Below are 22,492 nucleotides of genomic sequence, written 5' to 3' on the forward strand. Positions count from 1 at the left end.
TGTTTGTGTGTGTGTGTGGAAGCTTCCTACGTGCATCAGTGAGCACTTTAACAAGAACTGTGGAATTTCCCCCTTTGCCTAACATGGTAACGCCCACAAGTGCTCTGATTGGTCTACGCTCCTCCCTCGGTTATGGCTTCTAACTTGCTATTGGCCCCCGCCGGTGTCAGTCAGCCCGCTTCCTGCTTCACAGTATGGTTTGTTATTGCAGCGAAGCTCCTTTAAATGTGAGGGGAAATGTTGACGGTCGGAGCCCATGAAGTTGGTGAGTTTCTGATAGACGCCTACAAAACTTACAAAACTAACCGTGTGTCTTTGTCTGTTGAGGAAATGACGGAAAGTTAGCCTTTTGCCATTTCTTTTGACAAACCTTGAGTTTGAACGCCAGTGAGGAAAATTTAAACGTTACCTGCCGCTGCTGCCACTTGGCCCGACAGACAGGTTGTTTCTTTTTTTCTTTTTAAACCCTCTTTACGTATCTTTTAATTAACTATTTTTCTCAAATTTTTAGAAAAATGAAGGGGTTAATTCGACTGTGAACCAGCCACACTTCACACACACGTAAGATGTCAGGGGCCCATGAGCAGATCAGGAAGCGCCGCCCCCCCAAAACGTTCTTGATCTCGACCGACATAAAGGTGCGCGACCAGCTGGAAGGTACCATTTCGCTACAGCGGGGGTTCATCTGCCAGGAGCAAGATTTGGATAAAAAAGGGGACAGCCCCTGGGTTAAGGTATTAACATATATTTGCATTCACAGATTTACACAAGATTTGACACATGGAGGAACTTGTTGTGTAGTGCTAGGAGGAGAGTCTGAAAGGTGCTACCATTTGTCAGCGTCAACTTTACTAATACAAGCTGTTTTTATTTCTCTTACTTAGAATGATTAAAATTAATTAACATTGGTGGAGTAATCTTGAGTATTTTGCGATAATATTTCGAAAAGACTTTTAAAGTGGTGTTTTTGTGCAATCTCAGTTAATTATATACATTATGCATCACTTGGGTGGCCCATGTCTTATGTTGCTCCTAACACATTCACTATGTTCCACTTCAGATTCGAGCATCCACCAGCCGCTGCTGAGTTCCTGCTTTTAAAATCGTCAGAGTTAAATTTCCTGTTGTTTTGTTCTTAATTTTTCTTTCATACTCCACACCACCATCCCTCCTCTCCCTGTTTCTTTCTCCCACATGTGTTTTTCCTCTTTTCCTGCAGGTGTTGGACAATGACTTCATGGGAAAAATAGAAAGGAGAGTCTTAATTGATGTCCCAACTGACCTCACTGGCTTGCTGGAGGCTGTTAGAGATCCAGAGGCTCGAATAAAACTTCTAAGTAAGAAGCAAAATACTGCAGATTTTACAGCTGCTTACTTAAAATGTGCTCGAAGCTTGATTTAACTCACTTTCTAAGGAGAGAGAGTTCAGATTTGTGTCTCTTAAGTGCTGCCAGTTACTCATAAGCTGCCCTGTTTTTACTGCACACTGTGCACACTGTAATGGCTGTTTATCGCAGTAATTGTAGAGCACACTGAAGCTTTTCTCTATTATAAGTACATTTATGGCCTGAAATGTGACCAAAAACTGTCCCAGAGGATGTTAATCAAATGTAATTAGAAGTTTGTAATCTGCTAATTATTTGTTTGTTTGTTGTATTGTTCTGTGTTTTTCAGACCAGCCTGGGAAGCTGCAGCAGTTGGCTTCTCTGCCGTCTGACTCCCCGCTGTGGGTCCAAATAGGTCAGCAGGATGAGCTGGCAGAGGCAGAGCTGAAGTACATCGGGCCCTTAACCAGAGGAAGCAGCGCTGTGTATTTTGGGGTCCAACTCAAGGTTGGCTTAATCATTGGATTGATTGAATTTTCAAATATTTTAAGTTGCTTTAATCAGCAGTTTGAACTACTTATGCGTTGCATGGTATAGCTGATACTGTTGAACCTGCTTTGCGGTTTCTCACTACCTACAATAGCTGTTCGTTACCAAACCTGGGCAAAAAAAAAAGATGGCAGCTAAAGAGCCAGAGTATAAAATCGCTAAAAGAAGAGACTTCCTGGGATCTTTTTTTGACTCATTACCCAGAAGCTTCACAGGATCAGTGCTGATATTGCTCTGTGGGTGCTAGCTGTACACCAGTCAGCTACACTGTTAAAACCACCCTCCACAGCAGAATATTTACAGTTGTGGTCAGAAGTTTACATCCACTGAATGTCAGGGTAATTTTGGACTCATAATTATATCTTTCAGTTGTTCTTTTTCCAGGGTGGGATAATTGTACAGCATACATCTTTAATGACTTAAAAAAAAACAAGAATTGGGTGCACAAGTTTTAAAAAATGTTTGGATTTTCTCTAATATGCACATTGTCAAAAGTATAAATACAGGCTCAAATATATACATACACCCCACTAATATATATTTAAGGATCGCTTTGCAAGTTGCACCATGACCAGACTCTATTGGTAGCCATCAGCAAGCTTCTGGCATTATTCTGGTTGAATGTTTGGCCACTGTTCTGGCAGAATTGGTAGAGTTTATTTAAACTTGTTGGTTTCCTGGCCAAGGCCCAGCTTTTAAGTGTAGTTCGTAGATTTTTATTAGGGTTGAGGTGAGAGATTTGGGAATACCATTCAAGAAGCTCAGTGTGAGCTTCATCCATCCATTCCAGTTTTAATGTGTGTTTGGGAACATTGTCCTGATGACACCCAACTATGTAAACTTTCAACTGTCCAGCTGTTTTGAGGGGAAGTTGAAAAATTTGGAGGGAGCCCTCCTTCATTATTCCATCCACTTAGGACAATGTATCAGTATCACTGGCAGTAAAACAGCCTAAGAGCATGATGCTATCACCACCATGCTTTACAGTTGTTACAGTGTTCTTTGGTTTGCATGTCTGACTATAAAAAAAGTTCCCCATTTCAATCGCGCTTGAAGGTGTCAGTTATGGAGCAGGGGCTTCTTTCTTGGTCAGCACCCTCTGAGTGCATTGTTAGGTCACGCTGTCTTCACTGTGGACAGAAGCACTGGTCATGCAGCAGTTTCCACTCCATGTCAGGCTTGAGCCTTGGTGGCTCCTAAACATCCCAACCAGTTTCCTTCCATCAGAGGTTTCTTGTTTTGTTTTTGTTTTTCCCATCTTCTGCCAGACATTGGCAAAATGGTGACACATCTGAAATCCTTGTACTTAAGTACAGGAAGAAATTAAATTAGAAATTAATTTTTTTTAAACCTATTTGGAAAATATCCACTTTAAATGCTGGTTATACATGTCGTCCATTGACTGTATTTTCCTCACATCAGATTACATAAAATAACCACTGGATCCTCACCCCTGTGTGTGAAATCAAGTGACCCACAGATATTTATAAAAATCCTTCCTAATGTTGTTCAGGTTGCCCCTGTGCTGCCAAACTATCTGCAGACCTTTGGGATGTGAACCTCTGGGAGTGTCCTATACCTTCGGCAGTGTGGTGTTGGCAGCTGATTCTTTGTGTCCTAAAGGTTGTTGTTGTTGGGTGAGGCCTCCATGGATGAGGTTCGTTCAAGCAATGCTTGATCAGGCTGCGATCTGGCCAGTTTGGACCTTGTTCATCTGACAAACGCTGTCACAGCCTGAGGCACCAGGTTGCCAGGTTCTGCAAGAGCTTCTTCCCACAGGCAGTCAGGATTGTGTACTCATTTTAAATACACATAATCATGCACTACAGACACACAATCCTATAATTGTTTGTATACATGAAAACACACAGTCATCCTCCACAATGCTTCCTTTTTAACTGTTGCTGGCTTGTGCAATAGTTTTGTTTGCATAACTTTAGTTTAATATTCATCAGTACAGACATTCACATATGATGACTAACCTTCATTGCTGTTGTGCTGTGTTTTTATATTTGTAAAGCTGTTGAGTCCACTGTGCAGTCCTCATGTCTGCTGCAGTAAAGTTGACTCTGACTTTGACTTGTAGCTAACTAAAATGAAATATGACAAAAAGATACAGGTATCAGAAATACAAATAAAAACTAGATGTGTACTCACTAAAATAAAACAATAGTACACATGAACGCTCTTCAGATAATTATGTCAACCTGTGTGAGGAGGCTTTGGTGTGACTTTAACTCAAGTGTTTATGTTGTAGTACTTGTTATTAGTTTCTTAAATGTGTTCTATTGAACATTTCTAAAAAACAAAATAAATAAATAAAAGCTAAAATGAACAGGGTGGAGACTAACCAAAGCTACATTTATCTGAAAAGAAACATTTGGAAGTTCATAAAAATAAATAATGTAACTCATTAATTCACACTTTTCCTACAGTTTGCTGTCCTGATGGGGAGGCTGCAGCCATCAGGGAGTGCCATTGCCAACAATAATCAGTGGCTGGCACAATCATCACAATTACTGCATACATAAAGCTCCAAAGTTTGCGAGCATAAAACTGCACCAAAATATCCGGGGAATCAAATCATAGGTTTATATACAAACCACAGATGTAGGAGCTGAGTTGCTGTGTCACTTGCAGTGTAACTATGTTAACTGTGTGTGTGATTGTCCTCCAGGGCTCAGCGGTGGGTAGGGGAAAAAGCAACGGCACTTACAAAGGCCAGAGGTTATTCACCTGCCCCGAAGCTTGCGCCCTCTTCGTCCCGGCCAGTCACATCAGGCCCCGCCAGTGGTCCAGCAGCTCCGAGGGACACCAGCGACCCCGTGAGCGAGAACACCGCAGCAGCAACGGTCACCATAGCAGCAATGGCCGCCCAAACCATTTTCAGCTGCCGCCCCAGCAGCAGCAGCATCAGCACAGTCGTCACATTAGTTTCCACCAGCATCCACCCAACAGCTCTTCTCAGGTGTCCCCCTTTAGCATCCTTCCACGAACTGCAGACTCAGCACCCATCACAGCTCAAAACCATGTCCGAGGCCCTGCGTCACCCCCGCTGTTTCGCCCTGGTCAGCGTGTGTGTTTCCCCCTGGATGACAAAGTCTGTGCAGGGGAAGTGGTGTTCTGTGGGCCCCTGCCAGGCCGGGCCTCATCAGGAATGTACGTGGGAGCCATTCTGGTCAGTATGACCCATGAGAGAGAGAAGATGTTTGTTTGTTTGTTTTGTTTTTTTGTAGAAAATAGGACATGTTTTAACTGTTAGCAAAAAATATTTTCCCTCGCTTTGACGGTCTTATACAGTGTAATGGTGAAGCCGTTCTATTTGCATTTAATGTTTGACTCTGTGTTGTACATTAGGACACTCCTGATGGTAGCTGGGACGGGACTTACAAGGGAGAGAAGCTCTGCCACATTCCTTCAGTCCTTTATGGAGCGCTGGTGTCAGTCAACAAGGTTTCCTTAGGTAAAGCAGCTGTTTACACTCAGAAAGTTCAGGCCTCAGTTATTTCAGGTTACTCAACAAATTTAGATTTTAAACTTTAGATTTTAATCACTCTTCTTAACATAAATTGACTTCTATATAGAAAAATTTAATTAAAAAATGGCAGATTTAGTTCCAGTATTTTTCCACAATTAATACGGTCAAATGAGAATAGACCGAGAAACATAGAAACAATAAGGCTAACCTGCCTAAATTTGGCAGCTGTCCACATCAAGGTAATTTCCTTGTGCCTTTTTCAGCACTGCTTCCATTTTTAGATTCTGTGGTTGAGTCAGAAACACAAACAAAAAACCCTGTATTACACCTGACTTTGTTAACTTTTACAAACTACGCAAATCTAGCTTTTTTCTTTCATTACAGAAAGTAAGTCATTACAATACTTGTATTACTTTTGTGTTACCTGCATCACGTCAACCATATAAACCTTGGGCCTACATAACCACACAGTGTCTTAAGGGGGATTCTTTTCATTGGTTTACTAAGACACGTTTAAACTGTTTACATGAGGTGATGAAATAATTTTGCTTTTCCCTCATAAACTGAAGTCACCAAGAGGGAAAAGACAAGTGCCTCTTTTCTGTCCACCTAACGTGCACAGATCGACCTGACAGCAGTTCTGGTTTCTTCCTGTTAAAAGGGAGTTTCTCTTTCCCACTTTTGCCAAAGCTCTTGCTCAGAGGGGTTATATGATTGTTGGGGTTTTCTCTGTATTATTGTAGGCTCTTTCACTTGCAATATTGTTTTTGTGATTTGGCACTATATGAATAAATATGGAATTAAAATGAACTGTGAATCAATACACTTCCTAAAATGAAACGAAGCTCGATAAGTCGCTGTCTTTTTTCTTTATGCTAGAAGAGCTAGAAAGCAGCAAATGACAACTTTGAAGGAGGCACTTACCAAGTTTACATCAAATTGTGAAGTGTTTTTGCTTGTAATGGGTCACTTGCCACATTTTTTTTTTGACCTCACCTTTTTATAAACATCTTGCAGAAAAGAAACAATTAACACCAACAATCACTAAGTAAAAGCAATACAGAGATGTGTAACTGAACCAAATGAAAACGCAGTCAAAACAAGGAATTGTGTTTTGTCATAAGGGCCGAGTGGACGTGAATGAGGGCTATGTGGACACAACTGTGTTTACACCTGAGCTTTGTAGAGACGAAGCGTTGCAGGAGCATAACAGTAAAAATAAACGTCTAACATCTTCACTTCTGCGTCCTCAGAACCAAAGTCCCATCGAACCAACCCCACTCAGAAATCTTCCAGAACCGTCCTGAAGGTGGCACTCCCCCCAGTTACTAAATCAGTCCCTGTATCGCCGCCTGCCTCTGCACCAAAGATAGCCCTGATGCCCCCAATCAAACCAGCACTTAAATCTCCCCCTCTGCCTCTGCCAAAACCCGCCCAGAAATCCGGGCTTCCTCCCCCTCCTCCTCTACCCCCTCCCAAACCGCAAGGCCTGACAGCCGGCCAGCAGCAGCACACCAATGGTACTCACGGACCCGCCTCACCGCTGAGGGCTCCGGGTAACGGTGACGACGCAGCAGAGAATGGAGAGGCAGGATCGGGCAGCAATCTGGAGGTCGGGTCGATGGTTGAAGTGAATGATCCGCCGCTGTTTGGAGTTATCCGCTGGATTGGATGGATAAACGGGATTTCAGAGCCAGTGGCAGGAATCGAACTGGTAAGGACAGTTTGTGCCTCAGTTTTTATTCCCTTATTGAGGTTGTACACTCATACAGAGTTTTCTACATCAGTTTTTTACTTCCCAGACGGATTGAAAGCAGTTGCTACTTATAACTGAATCATTGTTTTCTTATGCCGGTAAAGTCGTGTTAGCATTATTATTTAAACAAAAACGGGTTATTTCCATCACCACATTTGTCACCACATATCCTTTTTCATTATTACACAAACTTCCTGTTAACTTTTATGAGGGCAATGGAAAAGGAAGCCGCAGTTTGTTTACACTTAAGAAGATCATTCGCTCTTTGTTAAAGGATACCTTTCATACCAAGCATCCATGTTTCTGCATGTTCTCTTTTCAAAGAAACTGTTGGCAGTTCTTGTGGATTGATTCCTGATAAAGTCTTGCCTGTTCTTGATCCTGTTCTGTGTTCTGCTGGCTGCAGGTGGTCTGAGAAGCCTCTGCAGAAGTGCTTTAATGCTGCGTTTTTGGAGGACAGCTCCTATTACATAAATACTCTGTATATATTTTTCTTGTCACTTGATCCATGACCTCAGCAATTTTTTACCTGGCGGGTTCATGGGCCCAGTCTTTAGTAAGGAGTTTGAATTACTACAACATGATGTCCATTTTGTAAATTATCGTCCCATTAAGAGTGAAATAGGTCAAACAAAGCAGGGTTTGAGTTGCTGAACTCGCAGATTCAAAAGAGGATATACAAATGTTTGACCTACACATGCACTGAAAAGAAGAGATGAAGGCATCAGGAACTCATCAACTACTTAGCCCCCTGCACTTGAAGTTGCAGTATGCTGCTCACTGTCTGTGGTATCTGGTGGCCATGTGACTATGAATCACTCCAAGTATAGATTAGCTTAAGGTTATAGAGATAGATCTGCTATGTAGGAGTCTGTGGGGACTGACTCATCCTGAGAGACAGCCTCAAGTGGACATTAGAGGTACTGCAGTTTTTGGCACTTGTGCTGTGGTTTCACCTTTTTGTTACAGAGGTTACAGCTTCAGCTACATTAATTGTTTGTTTGTTTTTTAATCTATAGCAGTTGTAATGGCGCATCAAGCATCAGTACAGAAACTGATTTCTTCCAGTATATTGTTCCAATGGATTCATTTTTACCATCAACAGCTGAATCAAATACTTTGTTACAGCAGCAGAGGAAACTTGGAGTTTGATGTGTGGGCTCTAGGCACAAATATGCCGCATATCACACAGGGGGGTGATATGAGCCCCAGAGGGAGGATGTCTTTGATTTGCAAGGCAGGTCAGTACGTAGGGCTCAGGCTGCCTGCCTGGAGCAGGTCACAGGTTTCACTCCATTAGTTTAATGACCTCCTATCATGCTGGTTTGCAATAGGCTAATAAATCCCCACTGTGTGTGTGTGTGTGTGTGTGTGTGTGTGTGTGTGTGTGTGTGTGTGTGTGTGTGTGTGTGTGTGTGTGTGTGTGTGTGTGTGTGTGTGTGTGTGTGTCAGGAACAGGAGCTGTCTGCTGGAACGGATGGCAGTTACCTCGGGGAGCGTCACTTTCGTTGCCCGGCCAACAAGGGGCTTTTCGTAAAGCTTCGCAACTGTAGACGGGACTCCAGATTCCCCGCCCCCGAGATGCCTGTCAATCAAGTGGAGCGATGCAACTCTATAGGTAAAGTAGGCTGTAATCTGGCACAAGGCCACGCCAGCACCTCGCCGTCAAAGCTCTCTGTCTCATTTTTGCATACATGCTGATGATCGCTGTTAAAGCAGCATTTATGACGCTCTGATATCTAATACCATCTTCTGTGTCTGTGGCTGCCAGCCTTTGCAGAGTGGGGCAGTGAGCGCGTGGAGGAGCACACTCCTCCTGTGGAGGGGGATGAGGCCCGGGAGCTCTACCAGGGCTGGAAGAAAGGCATCCAGGGTCACCTCAACTCCTGCTACCTGGATGCCACGCTGTTCAGGTAACATCTGAGACATTAGTTACTGTCCTACATCTCATAGAAAGAAGACTGTTGGTGTAAATATGTTGTTTTGACAAAAGCTGGTTTTTCAGATTTATACCAGATCTTTCAGATGGTTCACAAAAAGGCTGATAATGAATGTTTTTTGTCACTGTGATCTACAGCAGACATGCTGTGCCTCTGCTGTGTATACTGTTACAATACTGTACATACAATACAATACATATTAAATGTGACCATTAGAAGTGATGCATGTGACAGGCTTATTTCTGCTGCTGGATGAGGAAGAGAGTAGATATGACTAAGACCGTCATCTCACAACTCCGCCCACGTGGAAACCAGGGACTTAGAGGAAGGTCAGCAGTCTAAAACTGCTACCTTCAGTTGAACATATCAAAAGCAAAGACATGAAAGTGCACTCGCATATGATGTCACATGTCCGACTGTGGAATATGTTCAGTGTTATAAATATCTTGGAGCAGTTATTGTGAAGCTGTGTGCAAGAATGTTTGAGAAGGCTTCTTTTCTTCCACGTTGATAAAAACAATGATGATTTTATTTTATTGTGCTTTTACTGAATCGTTCTTATCTTTTTCTTCTTGGTGTCCTGGTTTGGATATTTACATGTAAAGAACAGAATATCGCTCAGTCAAATGGTGAAGTGGTCTAACAGGCTGATCGGTGAAGCACAGCTGAACCCAAGCATCCCTGCACACCAGACAGTTGCAGCGGTTCACTGGTTCGATTTCTTTTTGCACAGAGTTTTAGTTTCCTCCTTCTGGACAAAGATATCTGGTTTAAAAAAAAGCTTTGTTTATGCAGCCGTCACGCAGATAAACAAATTATAGCTTTGCCAGTTTTGTGGGCTACATGATGCCCCAAATGAATTATTAATAATTCTCACTTTTAATATTTTTTGCATGATGTATATTTGTTGCATTGAGAGTGTGCACGTGAGGATGGATGATTCACCACTGCTGAACTAATCTACCTACAGGTAGAAATGAAGGAGCCTGGCATTAAATGAGGGGGTGCACCAAGATTCCACCCAGCTGCTTGTTTTAAACCCCACCTGTGTGCTTTTGTCTCCACAGTCTGTTTTCCTGCTGCAGTTCAGCTGACTGTGTGTTATTCTGGCCCACCGACCCTAAAACCGACCAGAGCTCCAGTCAGGCTCAGGACCTTCTACGCTGCGACATTGTCAACCCACTGCGGAGGTCTGTGCTGTTGTCACTGGTCATTGTTTGGTTAAAATGAACCGGGAGGTATGATGGAGGGACTGTTGTGCCCATTTCCTGTCTCCTTACTATCAGTTTCTGTTGTCACCATCTCTACAACAAAAACTGAAGTTTCTCTAGTGACCACTTGAGACTGGCTTTAAAACACGAGTCAGTGGCCATGGTTATCTGATAACAGTACTAACACTACTGCTACTTATCCAGAATAGTGACCTTTGGTATCACAAGCATGTGGAGTTTAATCCAGTGTTCTGTTTGTGGTCGTTAAACACAAATGTCATTCTAATAGGAGGCCCAAAAGGTTGCAGTCATTAAACACCACATGTTCACGTGTCGCTAGGCTGAAGCGCTCATAACTTTAGTTTGTGCTCACATTCTTGTTATATATCTGTGTGACGTGTCTGAGGCGCTCCTGTGCTGCCGTGTTTTTAAAGGTACGGCTATGTGTGTGCCAGTAAGACAATGGCGTTGAGGCGACTGCTGGAAGCTGCGAACAGTGATATGGGCTTCACCAACCAGGAGAAAGGTATGCAAGTGTTCTCCTCCACCAGGGACTGTGCTGCAAACATAGTTAAAGACTTCGAGGAATGCTGTCATACCTCTCTTGTTCTTTCTGTCAGATCCTGAAGAATTTCTCAACAAGCTTTTCCAGCTTCTACGAGTCGAGCCGCTTCTCAAGATCAGGTAATGTTGCCGACACTTGCTGTTTTTTCTTTTCTTTTTGTCTGCATGGACAGTTTCTCACTGGACTGTTGTTCCCAGATTACCTGCACACAGTCATTATCACACACACAGGTTAGCTGTTGCATCGACGCGGTTGGAAGTTGAATTTGGATGACGTTTTTCCAACACTGTCGCTCTTCTACATTTCATGCATTCCTCTGTGAGAACACAACCTGCCACCAGTTCACTTTTGTTCAAAGGTGATGGAAATATTTGCCTGGTTGTTGTTTGTTGTTGTTGAAGTTCACACTGTCTAAATCTAACTAAAGGAAAAGGGACTTCCAGCCTGGAGGTCAAACAGACTGTGGCTCTTCCTAAAACTATTTGACTTGCCTCTTGTGTCTATAGTGTCCCTGTGAAGACTGCGTTCAGTGTTTTCATGCTTGTCCATGTTGTTATTTGCTTAGAGCTCCATGAAGTGTTTCACCTCCCTTTTATGTACTTCAGTGACTCAACGGATCTCAAACTTGACCTCTGACCTTGACTTCAAGGTCACTGTTATTCAAACTTGCCAGTGTTTTTTAATAGATGCACCTGTTTTATGAATTTGAAAGTCCTGTGTTGCACTGATCTTGAGTTATCGTGACCACGCGGCCCGCCCGCCTGTCTATCGTTGGCAGGGTAATGACAATACCCCATCAGTCTTTTATAGCTGAAGGGTAAAAATGACTGCAGGTCCTAAAGAGTTAATGCAATACTCTCATTGAACCCCTTGAATTAAAGCTGGAAATTGGCTCACATCTTGCTTGATTTAAAGTCTACTGTGAAGGCGTGCAGAGACAAACTACAAGGAAAATTGTTATTATCCAAATATTTATGGATAACTATATGCTTACACAGCCAAGCATCAAAGGTGGTCATTGTTGTAATGCCTGCTCTGTCAGTGTTTTAGGATTGCACCCGGTGGCTTTGTTCTGGTGTTAAACAAGGTCTCGAGGGAAACAATAACAAAGCAACACTGAACGAGACATGATCCACAGTGCAGCCAGAGGGCAGCATAATTAGACAGCTAGATCTCACAAGCTTGGCTTGCAGACTGCATTTAAAAACCGTACACACACACGCTGGTGTTTCATTGATAAAACCTGAAGCATAGACATGTTGGATGGGCTGCACCACACAGAAAACCACATGCTTCAGGAGGTAATATTTGTTTATGAATTCCACAACAATGTATCGAACGTTAAAGGTTTAGCAGTTAAAGGTCAAATTCAGTAGCTCGAGTTAGAGGAGCTGAGGCCTGATCATCACCTAAATCTTGAGCTCATTCTACATATTTAATTCCCTGCCTTCTTCCTCTCCTCAGATCGATGTCTCAGCAGCCACAGGAGTGTCACCTCTATCAGCTCTTCCCTCCTGCCCTTACCCCCTCTCCTTCCTCGCCCGAGGCTCTCTCCCCAGTCAACTCCCCGATCCCCCTCTCCTCAGCGTCATCCATGAGGGTCGCCAGCGTCCAGACCCTGCTGGAGTCCTCCTTTCTCCACTCCGGCCTCAAGTTTGTTGAGGTGATAGAAATAAGCCAGAGATTTCACATCAATATGAGTAAAAAGGAGTTGCTATATTTTCTTATGTGTGGCTTGATGTGCCCACCAGGCTCCCTCTTGCCTCTTGCTGCTCATGCCGAGGTTCGGGAAAGACTTCAAAATGTTTGACGCCATCTTGCCGACCCTCAGCCTGGACATCACAGACCTGCTGGATGACAGTAAGGACGATCACAGGGAGCGATTTGTTCCTGCTCATTGAAGATTTGAAGTAGCTTAAGTTTTATGTTCTCCTTTCTCTTGCAGCTCTGAGGCAGTGTACTATCTGTCAGGCTGTAGCCGAGTGGGAGTGTCTGCAGTGTTACGATGATGTAGACATCACTCCTGGACATCTGAAACAGTACTGCAAGACCTGCAACGTTCAGGTAGCCCTTCACTGCTTCAGGTTTATAGAGACATGCACCAAAGAGCCTCTGCTTTAAAGATGGAATCGTCTGCAGCAGTCCAGCTTAATTCAGCCCAGTGTTGTGGTTTTCTGGATCGCTGATACTCTGTAGACTCGCTCGGTACTCTGTACATGATACCAGATTAAGATTGTACCCTGTGCTGAAAGTTGGCTGCCAAATAAGCACTCTTATTTTGTGTCTTACTCTGCACTAAATATCAGATATGTTTATAACTGTAACTGCTAGATGCTGCTGCTTGCTCCTCACATAATCTCAGCACTCCACTCTGTCATCCAAGTATGGGCACTTGTGATTCAGTGGTTGGCTTCATGGTAGCTGCTGCCGCCTTTTATATACAGTCTGTGTTTTTTACTCATTGACTTTGATCACCAGGTCCACAGTCACAGGAAACGAGCGTCCCACAGCCCGGTGAAGATTGGCGTCCCCGGGGAACAGTGGACAGGCCCCCTGCACTGCATGCGACAGCGAATGTCTCTCTTCGCTGTGACGTGCATCGAGACCAGCCATTACGTGAGCTTCGTCAAGAACGGGCCCCTCGACACCGACTGGCTGTTTTTCGACAGCATGGCGGATCGGGAAGGTGAAACTCAAACACGATAACCGAATCTTACATTCAGCCAGCGAGGAGCACGCGCTCACGTTTCTCCATGTGCTCTCACACAGGTGGAGAGAACGGCTTCAACATCCCCCAAGTGAAGGCTTGTCCCGAGGTGGGCCGCTACCTGAGCTTGTCAGAGGAGGAGCTGAGCAGAGTGGACCCCAGCTCCTTGAGGGAGGCTGCGCGTCGCCTGCTCTGCGACTCTTACATGTGCCTGTACCACAGCCCCGAGCTCAGCCTGTACAAGTGACACGGACACTCAGCACAGACGTGCAGACTGAAGTGGACGTGTTGTCCTCAGGTTCTTCCCTTCGCACAGCTGTCTGAATAAAACGTTGCACTTCAGAATATCAGGTGTAACATGAAATCTGCCTTATTCTCACCATGACCAGCATTTTTTTTTATTACTCCCTCCTGTGAAGTGGGGTTAGAGACTGAAGTTCCCAGTGAGACGGGAATGTTGAAGTGCAGCTTCTTTTCTTTGTGGGTAATGTTAGACACACAAACTGGCCTTCATGTACAGACCCAGGAGGTTTTTTGTAACAGAAACTTTGCTCATCACCCGGAACACTCTCCAGAATTGGCTGCCCGCAGCTTCACACACTCAGAGATGTAAAAATAGCAGATGTAGCAGCAAGAGTCCAAAGGTTTTTAAGAAGATGGTGTAAAACAGCAAAGGTTAAGCTGGTTGACGTTTGTTATTGGGGCTAATTTTTTGGGTCATCCATGTTTAAAACTGCTTAAGTGCCAAACTGCTGCAGATTTATGGCACGGCCTTAATGTTCACATCTTCTGTATATCAGGAGTTGCAGTTTGTCTACAAACAAGATGCACTTTAAACTCTTTCGTGAAGTGTTGCCCAGTAAAGGACGACAAGTGGTGAGGGTCTGAGAATAAACCACCGTCCATCCAGAAAGCAGTCAGCCATACTTCCACACTTCTACTGTGCCTGTTGAACAAAGAGCCTTATGTTTAGGTAAAGAGCTGTGTACACTTGCCAACCTGCTGGTGAGTTTACCTGTGCCTTAATGATGCTCTCACACTGTATGAAACCACTGTGCCTGTAACATGTAACACTTGTACTCTGCACAGTTCAGTTTGCACTGCTTTATTTACACGTCAGTTCATCTGTATATAATAGCATTCCCTGTAACTGACAGCACAGATTGCACATTGATGTTTAAACTGTTAGATTGCTTACAGGTTCTTTAATGCAATCCAGCTACACGCAATGAGAATAAAGATTTGATATTGTTCCTATGTCTTAGTGTTTTTGCCTTTTTTTTTTTTTTTTATTGTTCAAATTTGTCAAGAAATCTAAAACATGTGGGACATGTCCATCTATCTTCTTCTGGTTATGGTGGATTTAAACCAGGACCTTTTTGCTGTGAAGCAAAAAATCCACACCGCTGTGCTTCCCAACTCTTAAACGGCTGAGTGAGAAATAATCATAATTTTCCCAAATCTGCTCCTTAAAAACATGGGTTCTGTATATTTTCTATACGTTCTTCCAGTGAAGCTTTCGCTAAATAAACTATAATATATAATATTTAAACGGGAAACGACAAGAAACATCAATATATCAAAATAAAACAAAAAATCACTGACCCATCATACCTTTAACACTGTTCTGTGGATTTTCTCTATCGACCACAAACAGAACACTGGTATCACAAGCATGTGAAGTCTACATTATATATTATATTGTCTACACCGCCTGGGGGGAAAAAAACTGCCGTTCAATTTTCCTCAAATTAAATAGTCTTGCCACAATTAACCATCCATGTTATTTAAATGAATATTCACTTTAAGTCTTCTCCGTATATGGTAAATTTTTTTAACCCGCAAATTATTTTCTATAACTTAAAAAAGTAAAATTAATTATTATATTTTCCCCTTGAGGAAATATTTTATTTTATTTTAGCGGACATATGACGTAATATCCGTATCAGCAAACTGCGTCATCATTTAGAGCCCCGGAAACGTCGAGAGAGCGACGAGGGGGTTATCTAAACCTGAGCGTACGTCGGAAGCTTCGACTCTTTCCGTTAAAACGACACCGATTAAAGAAGCTCCTGAGAGTGTTGGATGTTTCTGTAAGGTACAACATTTTTTGAAATAACGCTCCGCTGCCTCGTTCACCTATAACGTGCTGCTTAGTGACAGCGCTGTGAGGCGCTGGTGACCTCCTGCTTAGCTTCTGGTCGGCTCGCTTGTATTTATAGCTGGCAGTGTGTTGAGTACACACTTGAACCGTTAATGTTAGCTCTCCGGGAAACTGTGCTTAGTGTTTTAGGTCTATAACAACAGAGGTGGCCGCTGTTAGCAGGTGCAGAGACACCGAAGCTGTTCCGACATTTTATCTGCAGAAAAAACAGAGAACTGGCTGTTATCCCAGGATCGATCTGTTACAGAAAGAACAGGTTGGAGACAAGCTGGGAACTCTGATAGTAATAATTTATGTTGTTTAGGGGCCATTCCTCTGTTAGAGCATGTAGAGATCACAGTGTGTTCACACACTGCTAGTTGCAGAGTAAGGTCTTCTCTGTTTCTCTTATTATTTTTTATATATTTTATTTATTGTTTACTCTATTTAATTTGTAAAATATGTGTACATACACACACACACACACACACACACACACACACACACACACACACACACGTAGAAAAATATTAGTATACACATCCAGAAATGCATATACTATTATATATTGTACATATATTTATTAGTTTCAGATGTAGCCATTCTTGTATTTTGCTTGTTTACATTATTGTATTCTGCACAACTCTGTTGCTTGTGAAGCTGGCACACAAGAATTTCACTCACATGTGCTGTACCAATGTACCTGCACATGTGATGTGACAATAAAAGTGATTTGATTTGATTTGATTTGATATTTGACAGCATTAAAACACACACACAAGGTGACAGGTCACTGGTCACTTTATTAGGTACACCTTTCTTTCTCCATTGCCCTCAATACATTAGACAAGTAGAAATGTCAAGACGTCCTGCTGAAGTTCAAACTTGAGCATCAGATAAGAAAGTAAGTTGATTTAAGTGACTTTAAACGTGGCATGCTTGCTGCTGCAAGACATGCTAGTCTGAGTATTTCAGAAAATGCTGATCTGCTGGCACACAACCATCTCTAGAGTTTGCATGGAAAATATGTAGCGAGCCAAGTTCTTTGAGTGAAAATGCCGTGCTGCACTTAAAAACTAGACAACAAAAAATGTTGCCACGTCTGATAAGCCTCCATTTCTGCTGCGACGTTCAAATGGTAGGGTCAGAGTTACCAGTAAACAGCATGAAAGCATGGATCCATTCTGCCTTTATCTGCAGTTCAGGTGCTGGTGGTGTAGTGGTGTCCATAACATCTTCTTGGTACCAACTGAGCATCTTTTAATCTATTCTGTGAAGATTTAAAACCGGTCTGAAGTGACAGCGACTGTATAGCTGCTGCTTCTGCAGTAGTAAAGGTGGCTGTGTGTGGTTAAGGCAGTGTTGCCTGTGTTGATGGATTTGTGGGTTCTATTTTCTTGATTAAATGTAACATTACTTTATAATGTGGTTAAAATGTTTTCCTTTTGGGGAAGATTAAAAGGATGAAACCTGTTCGATGTCTGAAATCAATGACTTCCATTTATCGACTGGTGTTTTATTCTCATATTTTGTCTTTGGCTTAACAGAAAGCTGCACAAGCCTTTTTACGTCTGCAGTTATTTATGCATCCTATCTGTGCAGGTGCTTTCTGTCTCCGAGGTCCAGCAGTGTAGTTGGTTGCCATGGCGTCTCCAGGAGGACAAGGAGGAGGAGCTCTGTCAACAAGAGGAGGAAGCGGTGCCAGGAGGATGAAGTGGGCTCTGGAGCTGAGCCTGGGCAACACCAGGTAAATGGAAACTGACACGTACCCTGAACATTTGTCCACACCACCAGGAGGTGTGGACAAAAGCTCTGGCGTAGAGGTGAGAGTAGTGCAGGTAACAGCTCTGTCCAGGTGATCGAATTTACATGTAAGATATGATTCTGGCTTTAATGAATTATTAAACAACAAGTCTGTTATCCTGTAATGGTTTCACTTTTCAGCACGTCCCTTTCAATATTTCTGCCTCCCTGCATTACCAGACTGCTGTGTTCCAGGTGTAATTAAAGTTGAAAAAAGTCCATTCAGTTCAGTACAGGTCCCTGCTTTTATTTAAAGTTTCATAAACTGAGAATTTAAGTAATTGTGTTACATTCAGTATGGCTCAAAATCTTTCCTGGCAGGTAATTGTCCCATTCCCAGTGAACAGTTTGGGAGTGTGTCCTGTCTAAACTTAGAAGTTGTACATCGAATGCTCATCTTGATTCAACGCCAAAGGGCATTTGTGTCTCCTGCTAGACTTAAACTAGCAACCTTTTACTTATGTCCCGCCTAAACTACAGATTATTTCTGCCTCCAAACTTTTTAGAAATCAGCTAATCCAGTTTCTCTTTGTTTACCTGGGCGTCCTCACAGTGTGTGCATGTGGGCTTTACACTCTTGTCTTGAGTGGTTTAAATGCTGATATTAAATTAAACGGCAGAGCTTATGAGACGGTGAATAAAGGTTAAATCTGGTCATTTTTATTCCCGCTGCAGGAGCCGCGGTGACCGGCAGGGCGGTCAGGGAGATGTGGTTTACCCCATCGGCTACTCTGAGAAACCGGTCCCCGACACCAGCATCCAGGAGACTGACAAGAACCTGGTGGAGAAGGTGAGAAAAGCTCCAGATACACACATTTTCCCTCCTGTTCGAATGGTCCCAACCACCAGTCTGTGGATTTAATGTCTATTTAACTTCATAGGTGAAGCTACCATTGCTGAATTAGTTATGCTTTACTTTGTGAGAAATAAACACAATAACAAATCTTTTTACAGTGACCATCCAGATTTTGTTTTTACTGTAGTTTTATAGTTTTTGTACTAGCTTTATAATGACTATAATAACCATGGTGTACATAGTTATTCTGTCAAACATGTGGAATCAGTACTTTGGGCAGAAACTGGATGTGGATTTTGGAACTGGCACAGAGGAGAGTCTATGTGCCTTCTCACAATGAGCGGTCAGCCCGTACTTTGGAATAGGTGCCTTAAAGACAGTCGCTTTTATTTTGATAGGACATTTAAAACGATAGGACTACAGTCAAAATGTTTCCTCACAAGAGTGTTAGAATGAAGGTGATCTGCTTAGAATGAAAAGAAAAGAGCTCAGTAAAGAAAGCAGGGATTTAAATCAAACATGTGGTACTTGGTCTGACCCCGCCCACTCTCTCGTCTTGCTGTGGTGCAGAGGTGCTGGGACGTGGCCCTTGGGCCCCTGAAGCAGATCCCCATGAACCTGTTCATCATGTACATGTCGGGCAACACTATCTCCATCTTCCCCATCATGATGGTGTGCATGATGGCCTGGAGGCCCATCCAGGCTCTCATGTCCATGTCTGCCAGTGAGTATCCAGTGCTCGGACACCGTTTATGTTCCTGACCGGATGCTAACTGCTCCTTTCATTCTCTCCGCCTCAGCCTTCAAGCTGCTGGAGAGCTCCAGCCAGCAGTGGCTCCAAGGCCTCGTCTACCTGATCGGAAACCTCCTGGGCTCGGCGCTGGCCATCTACAAGTGTCAGTCGATGGGACTGCTCCCGACACACTCGTCCGATTGGCTGGCGTTCATAGATCCGCCGCAGGTAAGGTCGTAAACGTGCAGCAGGGATAAATAGTTCTTCAAATTGATACCCTAACTGTATCTACTAAAAATCTAAGATGAGTTTGACCTTGACCTGAAGGCCAGAGGTCAAGTTTTCTGTACATCTTGTATATGCAATGACTTGAACAAGGGCTGAGATGCAGATTCTATAATTGATACCATAGATGTGTGTACTAGGAGGCTGACAGGTAGCACTGCTGGTACCCAGTGTTTTTAGTAGTAATATTAATAATAATGATAGTAGTAATAAGAATGGGTATAATGGTAGTAATAGTAAAAAATGATAATAAATGATGATGTTAACCTTTAGAATTGTCCCTTCTGTTTAAGTGTAAAGTTTAAGTACATTCATATTTATAAAACTTGTCTCAGTTTGTCCACAAAGAAATCCACCAGCACAGCCGATGTTTGGGCTTAAACTTTATTAAATTAGATAAAGGTTTCTGCAGCTCATTACCCCAAATTTCTGTGGACCCCCTGCTTACAAATAAAAAGGGAAAGCTGTAAGTGGTTTGTTTACAGGGGAAAATAAAAACACCTCATTGTTTGTCATGACGGAGCAGTACAATCTGCCACTGAGCAGATTTTCACACTTTGTTCACATTTTGAGTAATTCTAGTTAAAAATACAGCCAATAAAATGAGGTACAGAGTCTGACACAAGCTTTCCATTAGCTCAGCTTTTGGCTTCATCGGACTGTTTGTTGATAAAAGCTGCTGTGAGCAGCGCTACATGTTTGATTTGGCAGATTCTTTCTAATGCAGCCTTTGAAGGGATGTGTGTGGGAGTGGTGACCCTTCACTTGTTCTGTGAATGTGTGAACCACTGCGCTGTCTGCCAGAAACACAATACCTGAAAAATGGCCCAGTAGGTTTGGTCTGTAAAGTGATTTTTTCATGTTTTCAGGCTTTTTGGCTTCTTCATTAAGTTCTTATAAAACAGACGTGTCACGATCCTCAACCTGCTGAACTACTGTTTCTAGCTCAGTAGGGGGCAGAATTGGCTTAGTTTCAAATTCTCCTGAGGTCATGGAAGACACCTTGCGTTATCAATGATGTATTTATTTGGTCGTCAGAAACATCTTTGTAACATGCAGGAACAAATAAAATCTTACCTTTTTAATGTTAAAATACCTCAGAGTGGGCCTTTGAGGGGTGACTGCACATAAACATCAAACAGTTAATGCTGAGTAACTTTTTTACCAGTTTCACTTGGTATTACCCAGCAACCTCCTGCAACCACTTCCCAACCAGTTGGGAAAGGTTGCCTGATGGTTGCTAACTGGTGTGTAGGCCTGTGTGAATTAGAAAACAGTCCAACTTGGGCATCATTTACCTCTTTACCCCTTGAAAGCAGACTTGGAGTAACATCTGAAGCTCTTTTCATCACTGAGTGGTTTATGTCATATTTAAGGCCTGTTTACGGGAGATATGAATGACTGTTTGCATCAGAAGTTAGTGAGGGTGGTGTCTGCCTGTGGAGCTACCCAGAAAAAACCCAGAAAATATTCTAACGGTGGTCAAAGCACCTTTTTATTGATATATGCTGAGGTGTCAGAGGGGAGGTCTTCAGATGTCGGCTGTATGGGGAAAAGAGCTAAACGAGGTTAAACATTGTCTGTATTTTACACTATTAGTGAAAAAACTCCTTCTAGTGTCCACTCATTTTCCAGCTCGCAGTGTTTCAGGCTTCTTTATTTTCCTGTCACAGTGACAGCCACGTGTTCCTGACTATAAGAGCTTGAAACCAGCAGCTAACTGCCAATTAATTAAGTATGGGTAATTAGTTTAACCGAGTAGTGTTTCCCAGTTTGAGTGTTTCAGTTGTCACACAGGTCCCTGCGGTGTTTTGTCACACTGGTTACTGCCTCTCACTGTACCCACATTTGTCTTCTCCACAGAGGATGGAGATCATGGGAGGAGGGATGGTGTTGTGAAGAGGACCACGTGTGCATGCAAAGGATTGATATGTTGACCTTCAGAGGTTAGATACTGTAAATACTCTGTAAAGCTGACATGGAGGAAAATCCAGCTGGCTTTTTTTTTTTCACGTCCTCAGCAGATCCAGGCTCGAGCGCAGCAGCTAAAATGGCACCGCCAGGGTTTCATCTCACACACACATACACTATTTGCCTTTTATCAGAGAAACGTTACTTCCGCCAGCTGCTCTGCTTACGTTTGCCGTCACCTCTGACGTTCTTCTTTTCTTAAAGCCAGCTGATCATCATATTTACTTCTGTTCAACTACTGTAATTTCACTTGACACATACTTCACATGCTAAAAATACGAGATTATCGACAAGGTTATTTTTGGAGGGTAAACATCACTAATGGCAGAGTGTTACCTGTAACTCCCGAGGGAGTCCCTGGGAGGAGGTCATTTCTCATGAATAGTACAGTAGTTTTCTTTTTTGTTTTTCTTCCATCAGTCGTTCAGTTTGTTGTGAACGCTTCATTATGTTAACATGAACTCACCAAGCTAGCCCACAGCATTTACTCACCTGTTTAATTTATAGGTTTGTTTAATTTATGCAGATTTGTTTTTTCCCTATGAAAATATTCTAGGAAATAAATCCTTATTGGTTGAATTCAAATGAGTTTGGATGTTTGATTATTTTTGCAGTGGTTTTTTTGGTAAGTTGTTTCATGAAGATACTTAATGTTCAGTGGAATTACACAGAAACTAAACTATAAAACTTCTAATGAAGGCTGTAGGGGTGGCAGAGCAGGTCAGCCACTAATCTGAAGGTCGGGGGTTCGATCCCAGGCTGCCTCCTGGCTGCATGCCAAATATCCTTGGGCAAGATACTAACCCCGTGTTTGCCTACTGGTGGTGGTCAGAGGGCCCGGTGGCGGCAGCCTCGCGCCCCAGGGCAGTTGTGGCTACAGTGTAGCTTGCCATCACCAGTGTGTGAATGGGTGAATGACTAAAGCGCTTTGGGGTCCTTAGGTTCTAAGTAAAGCGCTATACAAATGCAGGCCATTTACCATTCATGTTTTTGGTGATTTAGGTGTGAACTACTGGGGACCATGTCAGACTTTGGATCTTCTTGTCCAACATGTTTAAATCTGGAGGGAAAAACTTCAGTTTATTTGCTCAGTTATGATATTTTTCAGCCATAAGCACGAGAGTTGTTTAATATGTCAGAGTGATATGATATTACACAATATGACTGGTTGCAAGAGAAAAATGCACACCTGAAGGCACGGCCGATAAGATTGTTTTTAGTTGGATATTT

The 22,492-nt window shown here is 42.9% G+C and overlaps 2 protein-coding genes across 5 annotated transcripts; both read left to right on the plus strand.

Moving 5' to 3' along the window:
• The first annotated feature begins 172 nt into the window (after positions 1-172).
• cyld3 (cylindromatosis (turban tumor syndrome) 3) lies at positions 173-14,781 on the plus strand. 3 transcript variants are annotated; one of them, XM_085396159.1, is made up of 17 exons: positions 173-265; positions 512-734; positions 1,220-1,337; positions 1,675-1,832; positions 4,552-5,052; positions 5,232-5,337; positions 6,606-7,066; positions 8,561-8,726; positions 8,880-9,021; positions 10,116-10,238; positions 10,694-10,785; positions 10,880-10,943; positions 12,289-12,487; positions 12,576-12,684; positions 12,770-12,888; positions 13,303-13,510; positions 13,594-14,781. In XM_085396159.1, the coding sequence occupies exons 2-17, from the start codon at positions 567-569 to the stop codon at positions 13,776-13,778; spliced, it is 2,919 nt and encodes a 972-aa protein (XP_085252285.1). In that variant the 5' UTR covers positions 173-265; positions 512-566; the 3' UTR covers positions 13,779-14,781. The 3 variants fall into 3 exon arrangements, with proteins under 3 accessions (XP_085252285.1, XP_085252302.1, XP_085252294.1); XM_085396176.1 differs by having other exon boundaries at positions 8,567-8,726; XM_085396168.1 differs by lacking the exon at positions 173-265 and adding an exon at positions 302-441.
• Positions 14,782-15,496: 715 nt separating this feature from the next.
• Positions 15,497-21,717, plus strand: emc4 (ER membrane protein complex subunit 4). 2 transcript variants are annotated; one of them, XM_085396188.1, is made up of 6 exons: positions 15,497-15,629; positions 17,277-17,421; positions 18,153-18,267; positions 18,844-18,997; positions 19,074-19,234; positions 21,155-21,717. In XM_085396188.1, exons 2-6 carry the CDS (start codon positions 17,318-17,320, stop codon positions 21,188-21,190), a joined length of 570 nt encoding a protein of 189 aa, XP_085252314.1. In that variant the 5' UTR covers positions 15,497-15,629; positions 17,277-17,317; the 3' UTR covers positions 21,191-21,717. The 2 variants fall into 2 exon arrangements, with proteins under 2 accessions (XP_085252314.1, XP_085252321.1); XM_085396195.1 differs by having other exon boundaries at positions 15,500-15,624.
• The last annotated feature ends 775 nt before the right edge of the window (positions 21,718-22,492 follow it).

This window comes from Rhamphochromis longiceps, linkage group LG3 (genome assembly GCF_057381845.1).
Source record: "Rhamphochromis longiceps isolate RC_006_pf linkage group LG3, R_longiceps_female_GT1.1, whole genome shotgun sequence".
In the NCBI taxonomy this organism is placed as follows: Eukaryota; Metazoa; Chordata; class Actinopteri; order Cichliformes; family Cichlidae; genus Rhamphochromis; species Rhamphochromis longiceps.